This window comes from Hyperolius riggenbachi, chromosome 4, assembly GCF_040937935.1.
Source record: "Hyperolius riggenbachi isolate aHypRig1 chromosome 4, aHypRig1.pri, whole genome shotgun sequence".
NCBI lineage: Eukaryota > Metazoa > Chordata > Amphibia > Anura > Hyperoliidae > Hyperolius > Hyperolius riggenbachi.
Window position 1 is genome coordinate 56236562 of NC_090649.1, and position 19560 is coordinate 56256121.

Consider the following 19560-nt stretch of genomic DNA (forward strand, 5'->3'; position numbering starts at 1 on the left):
CTTCAATCCTTAAAATAACTCCAGAGTTAAAGACAGGCTGTTACTGCGTGTGAAAATAACTACAGAGGAGGTAAATTAACTACAGAGGAGGTAACTTAAGGAATGAAGAGATAAGATAACTCCCTTACTGTACGGTGGTACGTTTTCTCTTGCCTTATTATCTCCAGCATGATCTTAGTGAATTGAGGCCATTGGCCTCAATTCACTAAGATCATGCTGGAGATAAGGCAAGAGAAAACTTACCCCCACTAGTAAGAGAGTTATCTTATCTCTTCATTCCTTACGTTACCTCTTCTGTAGTTAATTTACCTCCTCTGTAGTTAAGTTACCTCCTCTGTAGTTAAGTTACCTCCTCTGTAGTTATTTTCACACGCAGTTAATGAACAGCCTGTCTTTAACTCTGGAGTTATTTTAAGGATTAAAGAGTTAACTTAAAGACAGAAGAGTTAACTTTAGGTTTGCCTGAGGTAAAATGTTTCCTGAATGCTACATGCCTTATCACCATGGTAACAACTCTAGAAGAGTTATTAAAGACAGGAGATAAGCTTAGTGAATTGAGGCCAATATGTCTTATCTAAAGTTTAGATAGTTTACACAGCATATCTAGCTGCAAACAGCTTCCAAAGGAATTCCTGTGATACAATGAGCGCAGCCATGTTCTGTCTGTCACATTGTCACAGGCTGAGGGCTGGAGATGCTATCAGCTTGCCTGTGTGTAAAGTCACTCCCCTCTCCTCCTCCCTCCTCCTCTCTGCCTCTGAAATCAATGGCTAGTAACCTCCTCCTCCTGCCCAAACTGAGCTCCCATAAGCCCTTGCTACAGTGACAATGCAGTGTGAAAAGCTGTGGGCAAGGCTTGTTTAGTTTATAGGGAATTAGAGTATTAAAACAAAACAACAAAAAAAGTATTTGGCTTGAGAAATGCCCTATAAACTATATGAAAGGAACACAATTATGCAATGAGTAAAAGTTTATCTCGGATCCACTTTAATAGGGGCTGTCTACAAACCTTTGTCTACAAAACTGTATATGATTTGTTATCAGTGGCTAAGCAGATGCAGTTATTAGAAAGTTTTTTTCTCTCCTTGCCCTGAGTTGTCAGCCTCTCAGGACAGGGCCTGGTGCCTTCTGGCCACCCCTGCGGCTGCATCCCTTGCAGGGTCTATTGTTACGCCCCTGTCAGCAGATACACACCTGACAGCCCACTTCATTCCTCCAACAACCTCCTCCTAACCACCCCACACATCTTGCGCTCCCATGTGCGACTACAGGACTTCACTAAAGCTGCCCCCATTCTGTGGAACTCTCTCCCACTGCCCATCAGACTTTCCCCCTTAATCAACACCTTCAAACAAGCCCTAAAAACTCACCTCATCAAGGAGGCCTATCCCACCTCACCGCTGCCGAGAACCTCTCGATGTAGCCGCCCTCCTTTCATGTCTCCCTCTAGATTGTAAGCCTTTGGCAGGGCCCTCTCCCCTTGTGTATCATACTTGATGTACACTCTACTCAGAATAATGTGAACTTGTCTTATGCTAGGTACACACGTTATGTTTTTTCGTTCGATAGATGCGTTCGATTGATAATTTCCATCATGTCCAATATTACTCTTGATCGTTTTACTGCTCAATTTCTCATGGAAGTGAATGGAAATTGATAAGAAAAGATAAGAGAATTGAGCGGGAAATGGAGCTGGAAAACGAATCGAAAATCGATCGAACGAGTGAAAAAGCGCATCATGTGTACCCAGCATTACTGGGACTTCTAATAAATTGTATGATCTGACATTGTGTATCTTATTATTTATTGCCTGTATTGTGTTGGTCACCCCTGTTATTATTATCTGTAATCTAATTTATTGTACAACACTGAATAATTTGTTGGCCCTATATAAATCCAATAAATAAAGATAATAGTAGGAAGTAGATTGTGAGCACCTCTGAGGGACAGTTAAAGAGAGTCTGAAGCGAGAATAAATCTCGCTTCAGACCTCATAGATAGCAGGGCATGTGTGCCCCTGCTAAAATGCCGCTATCCCGCGGCTTAACGGGGGTCCCTTCACCCCCAAATCGCCTCCGTGCACCTGGGGAGCGCTTCCGCATTGGGGCAGGGCTAACCGCCGCAGCCCTGCCTCATGCGTGTCTATCAGACGCGTACCTCCGCCTCTCCCCCGCCCCTCTCAGTCTTCCTTCACTGAGAGAGGCGGCGATGCGCGTCTGATAGACGCGACTAGAGGCAGGGCTGCAGCCGTTAGCCCTGCCTCCAGGAAGAGAAAATTTCATGACCAAGTTTTGCGGGGGTGGGTTTGGGGGTGAAGGGACCCCCGTTTAGCCGCGGGATAGCGGCGTTTTAGCAGGGGCACACATGCCCCTGCTAACTATGAGCTCTGAAGCGAGATTTATTCTCGCTTCAGTGTCTCTTTAACTGACAAGACAAACTCTGTATAGCGCTGCGGAAGATGAACTGGATCCTCTGGTTAATTGGCAGCCAGTGAAGAGCTTGACAGAGAGGAGCAGCAGAAGAAGAGCGAGAAGATGAATGAGGCGAGCTGCTTAGTTCATTACAGATTTGAGCGGTGCCAGTCTGTTAGATGGTAGTCTGCAAAGTAGTATGTTACAATAGTCCAGACGAGATAATATAAGAGCATGTATTAACATTTCAGTTGTGTCCTGAGTGAGAAAAGGTTGGATGTGAGATGTTTTTGAGTTGGAGACAGGAGCTGGTTAGGGAGTGAATGTGAGGAATAAAAGAGAGAGGACTCAAATATTACCCCTAAGCACCGTGCTTTGGGAACTGAAGTTATGGGAGTGTTAATCACATTTATAATTACATCAGGCAGAGTGGGGGACAGAGACGGAGGAAAAATGATTAGTTCTGTTTTACTCATATTAAAGAGACACTGTAACGAGAAAAACGTCCCCTGGGGGTACTCACCTCTGGAGGGGGAAGCCTCAGGATCCTAAAGAGGCTTCCCCCGTTCTCCTCTGTCCCACGGGGGTCTCGCTGCAGCTCTTCAAAGCCGGCGCGACAAATCCGACAGCCTGTTAAATATTTCCAGTTCCAGGCTCCAGCGGGGTCGCTGTTTCAGCTCTTCTGATGGAGACAGGCAGAAATAGCCGATCTCCGTCGGGTCCGCTCTACTTAGAGCGGACCCGACGGAGATCGGCTGTTTCCGCCGATCTCCGTGGGAAGAGCGGATACTGCGCCTGCGGAGGTAAATATTTACATCGCCGCCGCTCCGGGAGGATTTTTTCTGCACCGTGGGACCAAGGAGGACGGGGAAGCCTCAATAGGATCCGGAGGCTTCCCCCACCCGAGGTGAGTATCCCCCAGGGGACTTTTTTTGTTACAGATTTTCTTTAAGTTTTAAGAAGCGAGAGGACATGAAAGAGGATATAGCAGACAAGCACTCAGGCACATACTCTGTATACATACTGTACATAGCATGTAGATTGTTGAGACTCACTTGTTGCAGAACGAGCAGTAAAAGACAAAGGCTACAGACAGCAAAGCCACATTCACAATCGCCAGCAGCAGGGATATTGAGTTTTCTTTTCCATTGGTGTAATGCAGGAAATCGTCTGCAGAGGGCGCCATGGGACCACAATCTACAGGCTTCCTGGTAAGATAAAGAAAATATGTGGTATGAGTTATGGCAGCTCTTCCCATAAATGTCAGCAGTGCAGCACTGTAAGGAAAACGTGTTACTTGTTTACCGGCCATGTGATCGGCGTTATGCAAGAGACAGTTACTTCTAATGTGTGCATAATATATACATCACCCCCATTACTATCTGCAAGGCTCACTGTTACTACTGCTGGTGCCATTTCCTCTAGTTGGGATTTACCTTTACTTATTTCATTAGTTTCTGTAAGAAGGCGGGGAAGAGCCGCCGCCATGAGCCAGCGGTCGGCGGCTCTTCCCGCATTCAGTAGCCGCACACACGGGGAGGCAGCCGCCTCCTCCCAGCGCGAGGCGGCTGTCCCCGTGGAGAGGCGGGCGAGAGGCACTGAAGCCGCCGCGTTGGACGCGGCGGCTGGTACACAGGTCCCCGCTGCGGAGACACCGCAGAGCGGGGCTGCTGGGACTCATAGTCCCTCAGTGTTCAGAGTGACGCGCGCGCGCGCACTCAGGGGAAATTTATGACAGTACTAAGGGAGTCAGCTGACCAGGCTGGTCAGCTGACCCGAACTCTGCTTCCCATTGGTCCAGCACTTGGGAGGTGCTGGAGAGGCAGGTGTGTATATATACTGCCGGGTCTTCACTTGCTCTTTGTCTGGCGTTGCGTTCACATACGTGGGAGCACCCAGATCCGTTAGTCAGATCCGTTAGTGTGCCGGGACCAGCTGGAGCTGTAATCCTACACTAAGTTAGATTCTGTTGATAGCTTAAAGTACTAGTTTGATTGTGATTATTTGTTATGACTCTTGCCTGCCTTGACTATCCTCCTGAACTCTGACCTTGTACCTCGTTATATCTGATACTCTGTTGCCGACCCCGGCTCGCTCCTTGACTCTGCTTCTGCCTCCTGATTTTGTACCCCGATATCTCTGATACCTCGTTACTGAACCCTGCCTGTACCTTGACTCCGCCTTTGCCTACTGATTTTGTACTTTATCTGTCCGTGTGTATACGACCTGGCTTGTCCGACCTCGAGAACCGACCTCACGATTGGAGGCGGTTCCCCGTCCTGTTAGTGACACTCCCGCCTGAGTGCCACTTTCGGACTTTCCTTCCCACTGTCAGTCTGACTCCTCCCGTCTTGGAGAGCTCAGACCTGCGGGAGGAATCTGTGCAGTTCTCCTTGCTGCACTGAGGCTTGTCCTCTGTATTACTGTTGCACCAATCACAACACTCTACCCTGGTGACCAGAGGTTAGCTAGTATATTGGATTATCGGTGATACTGCAGATCACATATAATCTGGTATACGTCTGTATTTCCCGGGATACTGCAGATCACCGGTAATCAGACCTCTCTGTGCTTCACCGAGCGTTACAGAACGCCAGACCATAAAACAGATGGAACGCGCTGATCCTCTGACTGTGCTTGCCACTTCGGTGGATAGCATTCATCAAGCACTAGGCCAGCACAAAGCCTTAATTGATGCCTTATCAGGCTCTGTGAAAACCCTCCAGACATCAGACGATTCAGTGCGATCCCCTCCTAGTGATGACATACGTATGCCTGTACCAGATAAGTTTTCCGGCCACAAGTCTGACTTCCGGAATTTCAGGAATAGAGTGTTGTCATATTTCGAGTTAAGACCCCGATCCTCGGGGACTGAGGCCCAACGGGTCATTTTTATTAAAACTTTATTGACTGGAGACTCCCAGTCTTGGGCCTACAATTTGCCTTCCACCGATATTGCCCTGACCTCGGTGGAGGAGTTCTTTAAAGCCATGGCCATAATCTACGACGACCCTGACCTTGCTGCGACCTCAGAGCGGAAGCTCAAACTTTTGCGGCAAGGCAGAGGTTCGGTCGAGGATTATGCGGCGGAGTTCCGTAGATGGTCCGTCACCTCTAGATTTGGTAATTTTGCCCTCATGGATTACTTCTTGTCTGGGTTGTCGGAGGAGGTCTCCGACCTAATGTTAACCGTGCCCGAGCCCAAGACAATTGACGAGGCGATATCATCGGCCATTCGCGTAGATCGCAGGCTACGCCATCAGAGACAGGCTAGGAGTAGTCACCGGGTCAGGGTGACGTCGTACGCAGTACCGGCTGCTGCATCTTCAGTAACAGCATCTCCGTCCGTCTCGCCTTCTCCGGCCTTGCCTCCACCAGAGCCAATGCAAATTGGTCGATCAAAACTGACCCAGGTGGAGCGGAGGCGGAGAATGACGGAACAACTGTGCCTATACTGTGCAGAGGCAGGGCATAGGGTACGAAACTGCCCTAACAGGTCGGGAAACGGGTCTGCCTAGGAGTAGTGGGGGGTGACACCCTAGGCACACATTCCTCACCCCTTAAAGAAAGAAAATTAATTCTCCCTTGTACTGTTACATGGGAGGATAAGTCCCTAGCCGCTGAAGCTTTTCTTGACTCCGGCTCAGCGGCTAATTTTATGAATTTTGAGTTTGCTCAGGAGTTGGGTCTACCACTCACTCCCGTGACACCCCCCATTCAGGTCACGGCAGTAGATGATTCCCCTTTGCAACGGAATCGTCCCGTCACAGACTCCGCTTGTGAAGCTCACCATTGGGGTATTGCACGGGGAACAGTTGCAATTTTTTGTTTTGCATATGTCAACCTCCACTATTATCCTAGGCATGCCTTGGTTGCAGGTTCATTCTCCGCAAATTGACTGGGCCACAGGGCAGTTGACAGCATGGTCACCTCATTGTTTTCAGCAGTGTTTGGGGAGGCTGACATTAGGTCAGACCAAGGTGCAGGTGGAAGGCGTACCGGAACAGTACTCGGATTATGCCGATGTCTTTTGCCCCAAGGCTGCAGATAGATTGCCCCCACATCGCCCGTTTGATTGTCCCATTGACCTCCGTTCAGGTTGTATGCCTCCTCGAGGCCATTTATATAATTTATCTGCCCCGAAAAACTAGCCATGCAGGAGTATATCCGTGAGAACTTGGCCAAGGGCTTCATTCAGCCGTCCCGGTCACCCGCTGGGGCAGGCTTCTTTTTTGTTAAGAAAAAAGATGGGGGGTTACGGCCTTGCATCGATTACCGTGGCCTCAATAAAATCACAGTGAAGAATCGCTACCCGCTGCCACTCATAGACGATTTGTTCACACAGGTCACAGAGGCTAGGATATTTTCAAAACTGGATTTACGGGGGGCATACAATTTGGTGCGTATAAGAAGGGGCGACGAATGGAAGACGGCCTTCAATACCCCTGATGGGCATTACGAGTACAGGGTGATGCCCTTCGGGTTATGTAATGCCCCGGCCGTCTTCCAGGAACTAATCAATGAGGTTTTTCGAGAGGTGTTAGGGAAGTTCGTTCTGGTCTATTTGGACGACATTCTCATTTTCTCTAACAACCTCTCGGAACACAGAACCCATGTCAGGATTGTATTAGACAAACTGAGGCAGAATTTGTTATACGCCAAACTCGAGAAATGTATTTTTGAGGTCACGTCGGTTGCCTTTCTGGGGTATATAATCTCCACCTCAGGTCTGTCTATGGACCCTGCCAAAGTCTCCGCGGTCCTGGAGTGGCCGCAGCCGGTGGGGTTAAAATCGCTACAACGGTTCTTGGGGTTTGCGAACTATTATAGAAGGTTTATAAAGGGGTACTCCACGGTGGTCGCCCCTCTCACTAGCCTTACTAAAAAAGGGGCAAACACCACTCATTGGCCTCCTGAGGCCTTACAGGCATTTTCCAAGTTAAAAGGGTTGTTCTGCTCAGCACCTATACTCAGACATGTGGACACTTCCTTTCCGTTTATTGTTGAGGTAGACGCCTCGGAGGTCGGGGTGGGAGCTGTGCTGTCCCAGCGTTCCGGTCTCCAGGGTAGATTACACCCATGTGCCTATTTTTCCCGGAGATTCTCTCCAGCAGAAAGAAACTACGATATAGGCAATAGGGAGCTCCTAGCCATCAAATTGGCCTTCGAGGAGTGGCGTCATTGGCTAGAGGGAGCTGAGCACACCATCACGGTTTATACCGACCACAAGAACCTGGAATACATTGAGGGGGCTAAAAGGTTAAGCCCAAGGCAGGCTCGATGGTCGCTATTTTTCTCGAGGTTTTCATTTTTGATCACATATACGCCAGGTAGTAAGAATACCAAGGCAGACGCACTCTCTAGGTGTTTCGAACCGGAGACAGCACAGCCCGCTGTCCCCGAGACCATTGTCCCACGAAGAGTGGTGTTGGCCGCTACCGAGACTTGGGTGGACTGGAAAGAGACGTTGAGTCCCTTCCAGCAGGATATCCCGGAAGGAAAACCTGATGGGGTGTTATTCGTCCCGTTACCGTTCCGTCTCCAGATCTTGGAGATGGTCCACTCTCACAAAAATGCGGGACATCCTGGAGCGTCTAGAACGCAAGATCTCGTGGCCAGATGTGCATGGTGGCCTTCGTTAGCCGCTGATTGCAAGGAGTTTGTTAGGGAATGTACAGTGTGCGCAAAAAGCAAGCCCTCCCGCCTGGCATCTGTAGGTACATTGCAGCCTTTGCCCACCCCGAGTGAGCCATGGACCCACCTGTCCATGGATTTCGTGGGAGAGCTTCCGAGATCTGAGGGCATGTCAGTCATCTGGGTGGTGGTCGACCGTTTTAGTAAAATGGCCCACTTCGTGCCCCTGAAAGGACTCCCCTCGGCCCAAGAACTGGCCGATTTGTTTGTCAACCATGTCTTTAGACTACATGGCATTCCAGAAGACATTGTATCCGATCGGGGAGTCCAATTTGTTTCGAAATTTTGGAGGGCATTTTGTCACCAGATGGGCATGAAATTGTCATTTTCTTCGGGTTACCACCCACAGACAAATGGCCAGACGGAGAGGGTCAACCAATCATTGGAGCAGTTTTTGAGATGTTACGTTGCCGAGGCGCAGAATGATTGGGTCAAATATTTACCTTATGCAGAATTTGCCCACAACAACCTAAAGAGCTCTTCCTCAGGGTTCTGTCCATTTCAGATTGTGACAGGGAAACTGCCGAAATTCTCTCCACTGCCAGTTGCGTCCACTCCGTTCCCAGCCTTGGAGGCTTGGCAAAGGTCATTTAAAGACATGTGGTGGACCATCAAGAATAATCTCATAAAAGCATTTCAGAGTCAGAAGGGTCAGGCTGACAAGAGACACTCCTTGGAATGGAGATTCCAACCAGGAGATTTGGTTTGGGTGTCTACCCGTCACCTGTCACTAAAGCAGCCTTCTGACAAACTTGGTCCCAGGTTCGTGGGTCCATTCCCAGTGACTAGGAAGATCAACGATGTCACATATACCGTTGATCTTCCCACCAGCATGCGGGGAGTGAGATCTTTCCACGTGTCACTTCTCAAACCCGCAGTCCAGATGGGTCCCACTCCTCCTCCTCCTGTTTTGGTCGATGCCCAACCCGAGTATGAGGTAGAGAAAATCATAGATTCACGTACTGTACAGAATTCAGTGCAGTATCTCGTACATTGGAAGGGATACGGCATTGAGGAGAGGCAATGGGTACCTGGGAACCGCATGCATGCGGACGAGTTAGTGAGGGAGTTTCATACTGTGCATCCAGAGAAGCCTGGAGGGAGTTGTCCGGAGTCCACTCCTCGGAGGGGGGGTACTGTAAGAAGGCGGGGAAGAGCCGCCGCCATGAGCCAGCGGTCGGCGGCTCTTCCCGCATTCAGTAGCCGCACACACGGGGAGGCAGCCGCCTCCTCCCAGCGCGAGGCGGCTGTCCCCGTGGAGAGGCGGGCGAGAGGCACTGAAGCCGCCGCGTTGGACGCGGCGGCTGGTACACAGGTCCCCGCTGCGGAGACACCGCAGAGCGGGGCTGCTGGGACTCATAGTCCCTCAGTGTTCAGAGTGACGCGCGCGCGCGCACTCAGGGGAAATTTATGACAGTACTAAGGGAGTCAGCTGACCAGGCTGGTCAGCTGACCCGAACTCTGCTTCCCATTGGTCCAGCACTTGGGAGGTGCTGGAGAGGCAGGTGTGTATATATACTGCCGGGTCTTCACTTGCTCTTTGTCTGGCGTTGCGTTCACATACGTGGGAGCACCCAGATCCGTTAGTCAGATCCGTTAGTGTGCCGGGACCAGCTGGAGCTGTAATCCTACACTAAGTTAGATTCTGTTGATAGCTTAAAGTACTAGTTTGATTGTGATTATTTGTTATGACTCTTGCCTGCCTTGACTATCCTCCTGAACTCTGACCTTGTACCTCGTTATATCTGATACTCTGTTGCCGACCCCGGCTCGCTCCTTGACTCTGCTTCTGCCTCCTGATTTTGTACCCCGATATCTCTGATACCTCGTTACTGAACCCTGCCTGTACCTTGACTCCGCCTTTGCCTACTGATTTTGTACTTTATCTGTCCGTGTGTATACGACCTGGCTTGTCCGACCTCGAGAACCGACCTCACGATTGGAGGCGGTTCCCCGTCCTGTTAGTGACACTCCCGCCTGAGTGCCACTTTCGGACTTTCCTTCCCACTGTCAGTCTGACTCCTCCCGTCTTGGAGAGCTCAGACCTGCGGGAGGAATCTGTGCAGTTCTCCTTGCTGCACTGAGGCTTGTCCTCTGTATTACTGTTGCACCAATCACAACACTCTACCCTGGTGACCAGAGGTTAGCTAGTATATTGGATTATCGGTGATACTGCAGATCACATATAATCTGGTATACGTCTGTATTTCCCGGGATACTGCAGATCACCGGTAATCAGACCTCTCTGTGCTTCACCGAGCGTTACAGTTTCATGCTTAGATTTTACAGGCAGTACCAGTGGTGTAGCAATAGGGGATGCAGAGGTTGTAACTGCACCGGGCCCTTGAGCTAGAGGGTCCCCGAAGGGCCCACTCTCAAAAACAGTAATAGTGTAACAAATAGTGTAACAAACGTTGGAGAGGCAGCTGCGGTGAACAGCGCTACCACCCCAGCTGCCTCCAGCTCCCTGTTTAGCAATGTATCCGTGCCTCAGGCGTCTAGCATAGGGTTGCATTGTCGCGTGCGCGCGAGCACAGACAGGACCTTTATGCGGGGAGGAGGCGCGTCAGCTGACCGGCCGGTCGTCTGACGTCAGAGGAAACGCACGCCGCTCCTCATTGGCTGATAGGAGGAGGGGGCATGCCGCAGGGGTCTCCTCTGCTTCATAAGCCTAGCTGAATCACTCGCAACTTGTCTGCTGTTGCGAATACTTTGTGTTAGCGCTCAAACCTTAGATAGTTCCGGTGTGCTTTGATCCGGGAGGAAACCGGGGATTTCACACAAGATAGGAATTGTTTGATAGCCTTAAAGATTATTCATTACTGTGTTATTATCTGTGCATGACTCTGGCTCGTTCTGACTACTCTTCTGCTCAGTGATTCTGTACCTCTGCCCATCTGATCTTGCTGCGACTCTGCCTGTTTATATCTTCCTGTCTCTGCCTTCCGATTTTGTACTGCATCTGTCTGTCTGTTGCCAACCCGATTAGTCTGACCACTCTACTCTCACCAGAGGGCCCTTGACTCTGGTGAGGGGCGCTGTACTGTTAGTACCCACCAGCTCCTCTGGTGAGGTATAGCTAAACCTATCAGTACTACTGTTGCACCAATCACTATATTGCGATTTGTTGTCACATCAGCTTTCTGATATACCTGTATTATAGGTGATTCTGCAGATCACCATATAATCAGGTATATATCTGCATTATAGGTGATACTGCAGATCACCTAATAATCAGAATTCTGTTCCTTGCTGACACAAATCGTTACAAATAGCTTTCTATTGTCACCCTGTACTCCGTACTCTCCTTCATTCCCCACAACCAAAATTTCACAAAGTCCTGTAACTTCCACCTTTATAACATCTGCAGGATCCGCCCTTTTCTGACCTCTGCCACCACCAAACTTCTCATCCATGCCCTCATAATTTCCCGCCTTGACTACTGCAATGCCCTTCTGTCTGGTCTCCCTATGAGCCGAATTGCCCCACTGCAGTCCATCATGAATGCGGCAGCCAGAATTATCCACTCCTCCCATCGCTCCACCAGGGCGGCTCCCCTCTGTGAATTTCTCCACTGGCTTCCTATCCAGTCCAGAATCAGATTCAAGATACTGTGTCTGACCTACACATCTGTCCACAAAACCTGTCCAACCTACATTTCCAATCTTACTCAGAGGTACACACCTAGCTGCTCACTCCACTGCTCCAATGAACTTCGTCTGACCGCCCCCAGCATCACCCAGTCCCATGCACGCCTCCAGGACTTCTCAAGAGCTGCTCCAACACTATGGAACTCCCTACCTCCACCCATTAGGGCAGCCCCCTCCTTCAACATCTTCAAGAAGGCCCTCAAAACTCACCTTTTCACTCTGGCCTACCACCTCACACAAGTGCTCTAAACCCACAGCTGAACTCTGGTCCCCTACCTCTTATGTCCTTACCTCTCCCTCTAGATTGTAAGCCTTCGGACAGGGTCCTCCTCCTTTTGTGTCCTACCTGATCATGCACCTCCATTACTGTGCAACCATGCTAAGCATCTGAGTGCACTCGTGAGTGAGCTCAACTTGCCTAATCTCCATGCTCCATCCAGTGACTAAGCATTACCTTGTACTCATATTGTGCTGTGTGATCTGATTTTTCTTGTATTCCTGTATAGTCATATTGCTGTATGTCACCCCTAAATATTGTCTGTAACCTAAACTACTGTCCAGCTCTGTGTAATATGTTGGCGCTTTATTAATACAATAAATAAATATTGGCCGTGTGTAGTGTGCTGGTAATAATCACTTTTATAGATACTTTGAATAGTGGTAATCATTAACAAGCTGTTCCCCATCCCCTTCTTGCACCTCTGACACTGTGGTTGTCCTTGGCAGTTGTTATGTATAGAGTGCTTGGGGCGAAGGGCGATGTAAAACTTGCACCGGAGTCCAGAGCTTCTTAGCTATGCCACTGGCATTAACTCTTAGGCCTGTTTCACATGCTTGCCGGGCAGTAAGTGATGGCTGTGGCATTCGTCATTTAAAGAGTAACTGTTAGCCCCAAAAATCAAATTTAAATCTCTATTGCAATGTTTTAATTACTTTGTAAGGGAGCCAAAAAGGCAATGCAGAAGTTAAAAAGCAATCTATTTTTTTTACTGTGTAGCCTTTTCCCCCAAGCTCCTAAGGAGGACGCAAAGCCGCATAACAGATACTGCAGAGCATGCCCATGTCTGCCCGACCCCCCTCTCCCCCCCAGGACCAGGTGCCGATGTCTGCCCGACCCCCTCTCCCCCCCCCCAGGACCAGGTGCTGATGTCTGTCCGCTCCCCCCCAACCCGCCCCCCCCAGAGCCGATGTCTGTCCGACCCCCCAGGACCAGGTGCCGATATCTTCTCACCCCAACAGCTGACACGGAGAGAGAGCGGGAGCGGAGTACATCTACACACTTCCAGCGCCGCCACCGCAGAGCAGCCGCCGCCGTGCATCTCTCTCCTGCTCGTGATTCTCTCACATGTGACTCGGCGGTGGCTGCTCTGCGGTGGCGGCGCTGGAAGTGTGTAGATGTACTCCGCTCCCGCTCTCTCTCCGTGTCAGCTGTTGGGGTGAGAAGATATCGGCACCTGGTCCTGGGGGGTCGGACAGACATCGGCTCTGGGGGGGGGGGGGTTGGGGGGGGAGCGGACAGACATCAGCACCTGGTCCTGGGGGGGGAGAGGGGGTCGGGCAGACATCGGCACCTGGTCCTGGGGGGGAGAGGGGGGTCGGGCAGACATGGGCATGCTCTGCAGTATCTGTTATGCGGCTTTGCGTCCTCCTTAGGAGCTGGGGGAAAAGGCTACACAGTAAAAAAATTAGATTGCTTTTTAACTTCTGCATTGCCTTTTTGGCTCCCTTACAAAGTAATTAAAACATTGCAATAGAGATTTAAATTTGATTTTTGGGGCTAACAGTTACTCTTTAAGTGTTCTTACTCAGCATCAGAAATGCATAGACTGCATTGCCTGATATTCTCATTATTGCGCTGTGCAGCAGGGAGTTGCGATATCACACTGCTGCATGCATTTTTGGCAAACCGCAATGCTGAACCATTCACAGTAATGATGAATGGGATCAGCAGCTCAATCAGGGCCGGATTCATCATAAGGCAATGTAGGCACGTTCCTACAGGGGCCCAATGATGGAACGACAGCTCACTCCCCTCCCAGACCGCCTCCCTCCCTCCTTCTATATGCAAAGTCCCGAGCAGAGCGTAAACGATATTTACTCACCTGGCTCTCAGCATTCCACTGACCAGATCTCCCTTCAGCCAGGGGCATCTCTAGCTACCTAATACTTGGGAGCACCTCAAGCTACTTATTGTTACCTAATACTAAGGGGCACCTGTGGCTACCTACAGGCAGGGTTTGGTGGGGCAGCCAGTATACTTGCAATTCGGTTTGTTGGGGGTTTGTGGGTTCTTGGAGGGTAAAGTTAAGGGTGCCAGAATATTTGTGCCTATAGGTATGATGTAAATGCGGGCCTGCTCTCAATGGACAGCAATGCAGATGTGATGTGATCGCATGCATTGTACTCCAAACGCAGAACGAGGCCTTATGCTCTATTTCCTGCTTTTGCTTCCTTTTAGACCACAACATCAGAATCAGCAATATCAGAAGTACAGTAAAGTACTATATATACTCGAGTATAAGTCTAGAAATGTAGGTCTGATTCACTTCATATAAGTATAGGGGTCGTCTTATACACGAGTCACAGCGACACTGTGTCATGTGTGTACTAATATAGTGACATTCCCAATTTCAGCAATATACCCAGTGGTAACTTTGAGGAAAGGAAATGCCAAATGCCAAGAAAACACAGGTCTGAAAGTCCTGGCCACAACAATTAACAAGGAAAGGGGCAAGGGGGAAATACTGAGTTCGATAAAAGGGAGTGAATAATTGCAGCAGTTGGGGGCCCGGAGAAGGTATTAGCTACACTTAAGGGACAGGAGGGGTTAATGGCTGCAATACTGTATACAGTGCCGTCATTAACCCCTCCTGAGCCCCAAGTGCAGCCATTAACTTTGCTGGGTAGACTTATACTTGAGTCAATAAAAAATTCCAGCTTAAGAGGGTTGAATATTGGAGTCGACTTATACACGGGCTCGACTTGTATTCGAGTATGTACTGTAAGCACCTCCTAAGTCACTTCCACAGCTAATCAGAGGTAAGTGGGAATGTAATTTGGCTGACAATGCATGTGTAACAGAGATGGATTATGATGTAATAGGGCCCTAGGCAAGGTGGCAGATTTGGTTCCACCTCGTGGTCCTTTTGGTAAGCTGAAGTGGAGACTGGAGAGATGTCAAAGAAGGTGGCAGGTGGGCCCCTTGACACCCACTAGGCGCCAAGCTCCTGCATCGGTTGCCTGGTGGATGATCCTGCTCTGATGTTTAAATCCGCACAGGACTTTGTTTGGTCAGGCTTCATCTCCTCTCAAGGCATGCTGGGAATGAAGCACGGATTTCTGGCAGACGTCCAGTTCAGTCCCCAGCAGAACCTTGATGGAGCCCCTCCCCCCAATGTTCACACCCCTTCCCTTGGGGCGTAACAATAGACCCTGCAAGGACTGAAGCTGCAGGGGGCCCAGAAGCAGCAGGGGGCTCCATGGGGGGAGAAGTCTCTTTTCCCTGTCCTGAGAGACTGACAACTAAGGACACAGAGAGTATAAACTTTCTGCTCTCTGCACAATTGTTCTAATGACGGCATCTGCTCAGCCACTGATAAGGAATCATACAAAGTTTTGTAGACAAAGATTTGTAGACAGTCCCTATTCAGTGTTCAGCAGGCTCTTGTGTACAGTGCCCTGCCCCCAACCTCTCTAACCCTCCCCAAGTGCTGTGTACTGTAGTGATGCTGGAGAAGGCTGCATAGCCAGTTCTGCTTCAAGTGTACACTAGCCAATTGAATAACATTGGTTCTCAGCTTACTTGTGCAGAAAGGGGGGGGGAGCCCCTTCCAAAGTTTCCCAGTGATTTCTAGTTACGCCCCTGTTCGTGACCCTCACAGCCTGGAGGCCCATCTCACAAGGGGCATAAAACAATTGTGACCATCATAATCTTCACACCCATAACAAGTGTAGCCACAAAAACACCTGATCTGAAGGATGGTCCCTTTATTGGAGGAAGGGAAGGTTTGTAGTTGCAGCACTTGCAGGGGTTACTTCCCTGTAGTCACGCTCCTGTCCGCAGGGCTCAGCTCAACTTTTCATTCAGCATAAGTTTTCATTAATGCACTTCGGGCAAACTTTTAATCCAAGGGTTAGGATAATCAGTAGAGGAGGGCTAGTTTAATGGGCAAGTATTTGTAGATCACGGTTTGGTGCCAATGAGCAGGCCCGGTCCACTCATGATGCTAAGTGAAGTGACTTCCTCAGGTGGCAGAAGTCTGGGGGCAGCACCAGGCAGAAACAGGAAGTGAAGAGAGTGTCTGGCCAACCTATACTAGGGGCAGCTGTACCTGGCTAACCTATACTGGGGGCAACTGTACCTGGCTAACCTATACTGGGGGCAGGCTGGCTAACCTATACTGGGGGCAACTGTACCTGGCTAAGCTATACTGGGGAAAACTGTACCTAGCTACCAATACTGGGGGCACCTATACCTACCTATACTGGGGGCAACTGTACCTTGCAAACCTATACTGGGGACAACTGTAACAGGCTAACCAATACTGGGGGCACCTATACCTGGCTACCTACCTATACTGAGGGTGTTTTGGGAGGGCTCACCGCAGCTATAACGTGCGGTGCAAGTTGTCGGGTGCTGTGCGATCATTCCAATTTGGGGTGGGGGGGGGGGGCATCCTCACAAGTTTGCCTCAGGCAGCAAAAAGTCTACAACCGGCCCTGCCAATAAGGGTGATTCTGCCAGCCTGGGGTTATTGATTGAAAATAAAGATAAGAGGACTGCGGATTTGTGGCAAAATGCACAAAATTGCAAAGTGATATCGCTCTGCTTTTATCCAGCCCGTCCGACAACAGCAGAGTTTAACATTTTTTCCATTCTTCCCTAATGTACAGCTGACCTCCCGATAACATCTGACGAGGAATGTTTCTGTCTTATTCCATTAGCCGTGATTTACATGTTCCTGGGGAGGTCTGAAGTTTTAATCCGGATCGTTCAATCACTTATCTAATAAAAGGTATTAGATTGCCTCCTCGATGTTCTTTTCCCACATTAAACCAGACATTCGCTGGACTAAAGGGAGATAGAGAGGGCATAAACAACATCTGTCCGCGTTTGACTTTTGTCTTCCCAGAATGCCGTTCATTTTCGCCATTAGTAAGTCACTTCTGAATATGTTCGCAGTGGCACTTAATGCAACACAATTGCCAATGAATACGGTTCTTTCAAGAAACGGTTTGAATTATACGAATCTACAGCTATATCCTGAAACAGAAGTGTAAACTGTAACTAGTTGACCACTGAGGAGTTTTTCCCCTTATGGACCAGAGCAATTTTCACCATTCAGCATTCCTTCCATTCATTCACCAATAACTTTATCACTACTAATCACAACAAAATGATCTATATCTTTTTTTTTTTGACCACCAATTAGGTGCCACACTTTCTTGTGTGGTACATTATGCTAAGAATTATTTTATTTCAACCACTTCACCCCGAAGGGGTTTTTACCCTAACGGACAAGAGCGATTTTCACCTTTCCGTGCTCATCCCTTTCATTTGTCAATAGCTTAATCACTACTGATCACAATGAAATGATCTATAGCTTGTTTTTTCACCACCAATTAGGTTTTTTGGGGTTGATATTTGTTTTCAGTAATTACTTTATTTTCTATGCATTTTAAAGGGAAAAACAAGGAAAAAAAATTAAAAAATACACTATTTCTCCAATTTCATCCCCTATAGTTTTAATATAAACACTGCTACTGTACATAAAACCCACACATTTTATCTGCCTATTTGTCCTGGTTATCACAATATTTTAATTATGTCCCTAGTACAAAGTATGGTGACAATATATTGTTTGGAAATAAAGTTGTATTTTCTCTATGGTGTTTTTTTTTCCCACTAATCTCACATGCACACGTGCGGGAGCATACACAAGCGAGCAGGAGCATGCACCCTCACAGCGACAGCAGTGCTGTTTGACTTATAAAAACATCCTGGAGCCCTTAAGAGGCTCTAACAGGACGTTTTTGTAAGTCTGCTTGTCATTAAGTGGTTAAATGCAATTTAATGGGAATAATAATAATAATAAAAGCATTATCTCTCAGTATTCAGCCATTATAGTTTAAAAATAAAACATTCTACTGTGGATAAAACCCACGCATTTTATTCGCCCATTTGTCCTGGTTATGTCAACATTTAGGCCACTTTCCCACCAAGACGTTGCATTTTAGGGGACGTTATGGTCACATAACGTGCCCCTAACGCAACGCATGGTGGTGTTGAAGTTGGACGTCAGATTGAGCTGCGTTATGCAGCTCTCAAAGCAGCCGCTCCAGGTTAGTGTTAGGAAGTCCGGATCTTTTTAAGGATTCGAATCATTTGAATCGGATTATTGAAAAGATCCGGATCTTTGAACCGAATCATTTGAATCATTTTACTAGGGATGCAGACTGGGTGAAATGACTAGCAGGACAGGACTTTCCCTGCACTGTACATTCTGTATGTTCCTGTTTCTTTCAGACAGAAATCCACTGTGAACCGAATCTTTCATTGTGATGATCCGGATGATTCGACTCACAAAAAAGATCTGGATCAAATGAATGATTCGTTCATGATCCGGACAACACTACAGTCTCACCACAAGTCACCACAGTGCAGTGAATATTAATTAGCCATGTGGCTGGCCGTGGAGGAGGAGGGGAGACCTCCTCCTCCAACATTACTGAGCATGTGCAAACAGTCTAACGTGGCTTAGCTCAGTATACCGTACAGCATGCAGCCCTTTTTTAAACGTGCTGCGTTACTATGTAACACAACGTGGGAACTGTGAACAGCACATTTTTTACAGTGCTGTGAGTTAGGCTGCGTTACTGGCTGCTGTAACGTGGGACTGTAACGTCCCACTGTGAAACCAGCCTTAAAATATTTCCCTAGTACAATGTATGGTGCCAATATTTTAATTGTAAATAAAGGTGCATTTTTTCAGTTTTGTGTCCATCACTAATTACAAGCCCATAATTTAAAAAATAACAGTATTATAACCTCTTGACATACATATTAAAAAAGTTCAGTCCCTAAGGTATCTATTTATGTATTTTTTAATTGTCTTTTTTGTTCTTTAATGCAAACATTTTATTTGGGTACTATGGCAGAGTGTGGGAAGTAAGGAGTTAATTTTAAGTGTAAGTGTAAGGCCCTGTTTACACTTAATGAGTTAGTACGTGTTTTTTTCCTTCTCCATAGCAGTGCATTGTGAAAAAGATTTCAGTTAAAACGCGTTAGGTGTGAAAGGTGCCATAGGAAAACATGGGCATTACTTTGAAAATCAGTTTTCCTTTCAGTTATATCTGAGAGCAACTGATTAACCACTTAAGGACAGGGCTGTTTTTTCACGATCTGTGCTGCGTGGGCTCTCCAGCCCACAGCACAGATCAGCAGTGAGGCAGGGCGACCAGACTTCCCCCCTTTTTTCCTCACTAGGGGGATGACCTGCTGGGGGGGGTCTGCTCGCCACCGCTCCGTGTAGCCGAGCGGGGGGGGGGGGGGGGGGGCCTCAAAGCCCCCCTCCGCAGCGCTATTCCTCTCTCCCTCTCCTTCCCTACCTCCCCTTCGCTCCATGGGCAGCACAGGACGGCAATCCATCCTGCGCCGCCTCTGATAGGCTTCAGCCTATCAGATGCCGGCGATCCTCGGCCAATCAGAGGCCGGGGATCGCCGATCTCCTTTATGGCGCTGCTGGGCAGCAGCGCCGTATGATTTAAACAGCGGGGATTTCTTCCCCACGTGTTTACAATTAGCC

General features: G+C 48.6%; 1 protein-coding gene across 1 annotated transcript in view; it reads right to left on the reverse strand.

Moving 5' to 3' along the window:
• LOC137571225 (histone-lysine N-methyltransferase 2D-like) overlaps positions 1-19560 on the reverse strand; it is a 117205-nt gene that overhangs the window by 67378 nt on the left and 30267 nt on the right. Inside the window, exon 2 of the mRNA XM_068280068.1 lies at positions 3467-3619. Within this exon, the coding sequence (XP_068136169.1) occupies positions 3467-3597 (131 nt within the window). The 5' untranslated portion in view covers positions 3598-3619. The remainder of the gene's footprint in view (positions 1-3466; positions 3620-19560) is intronic.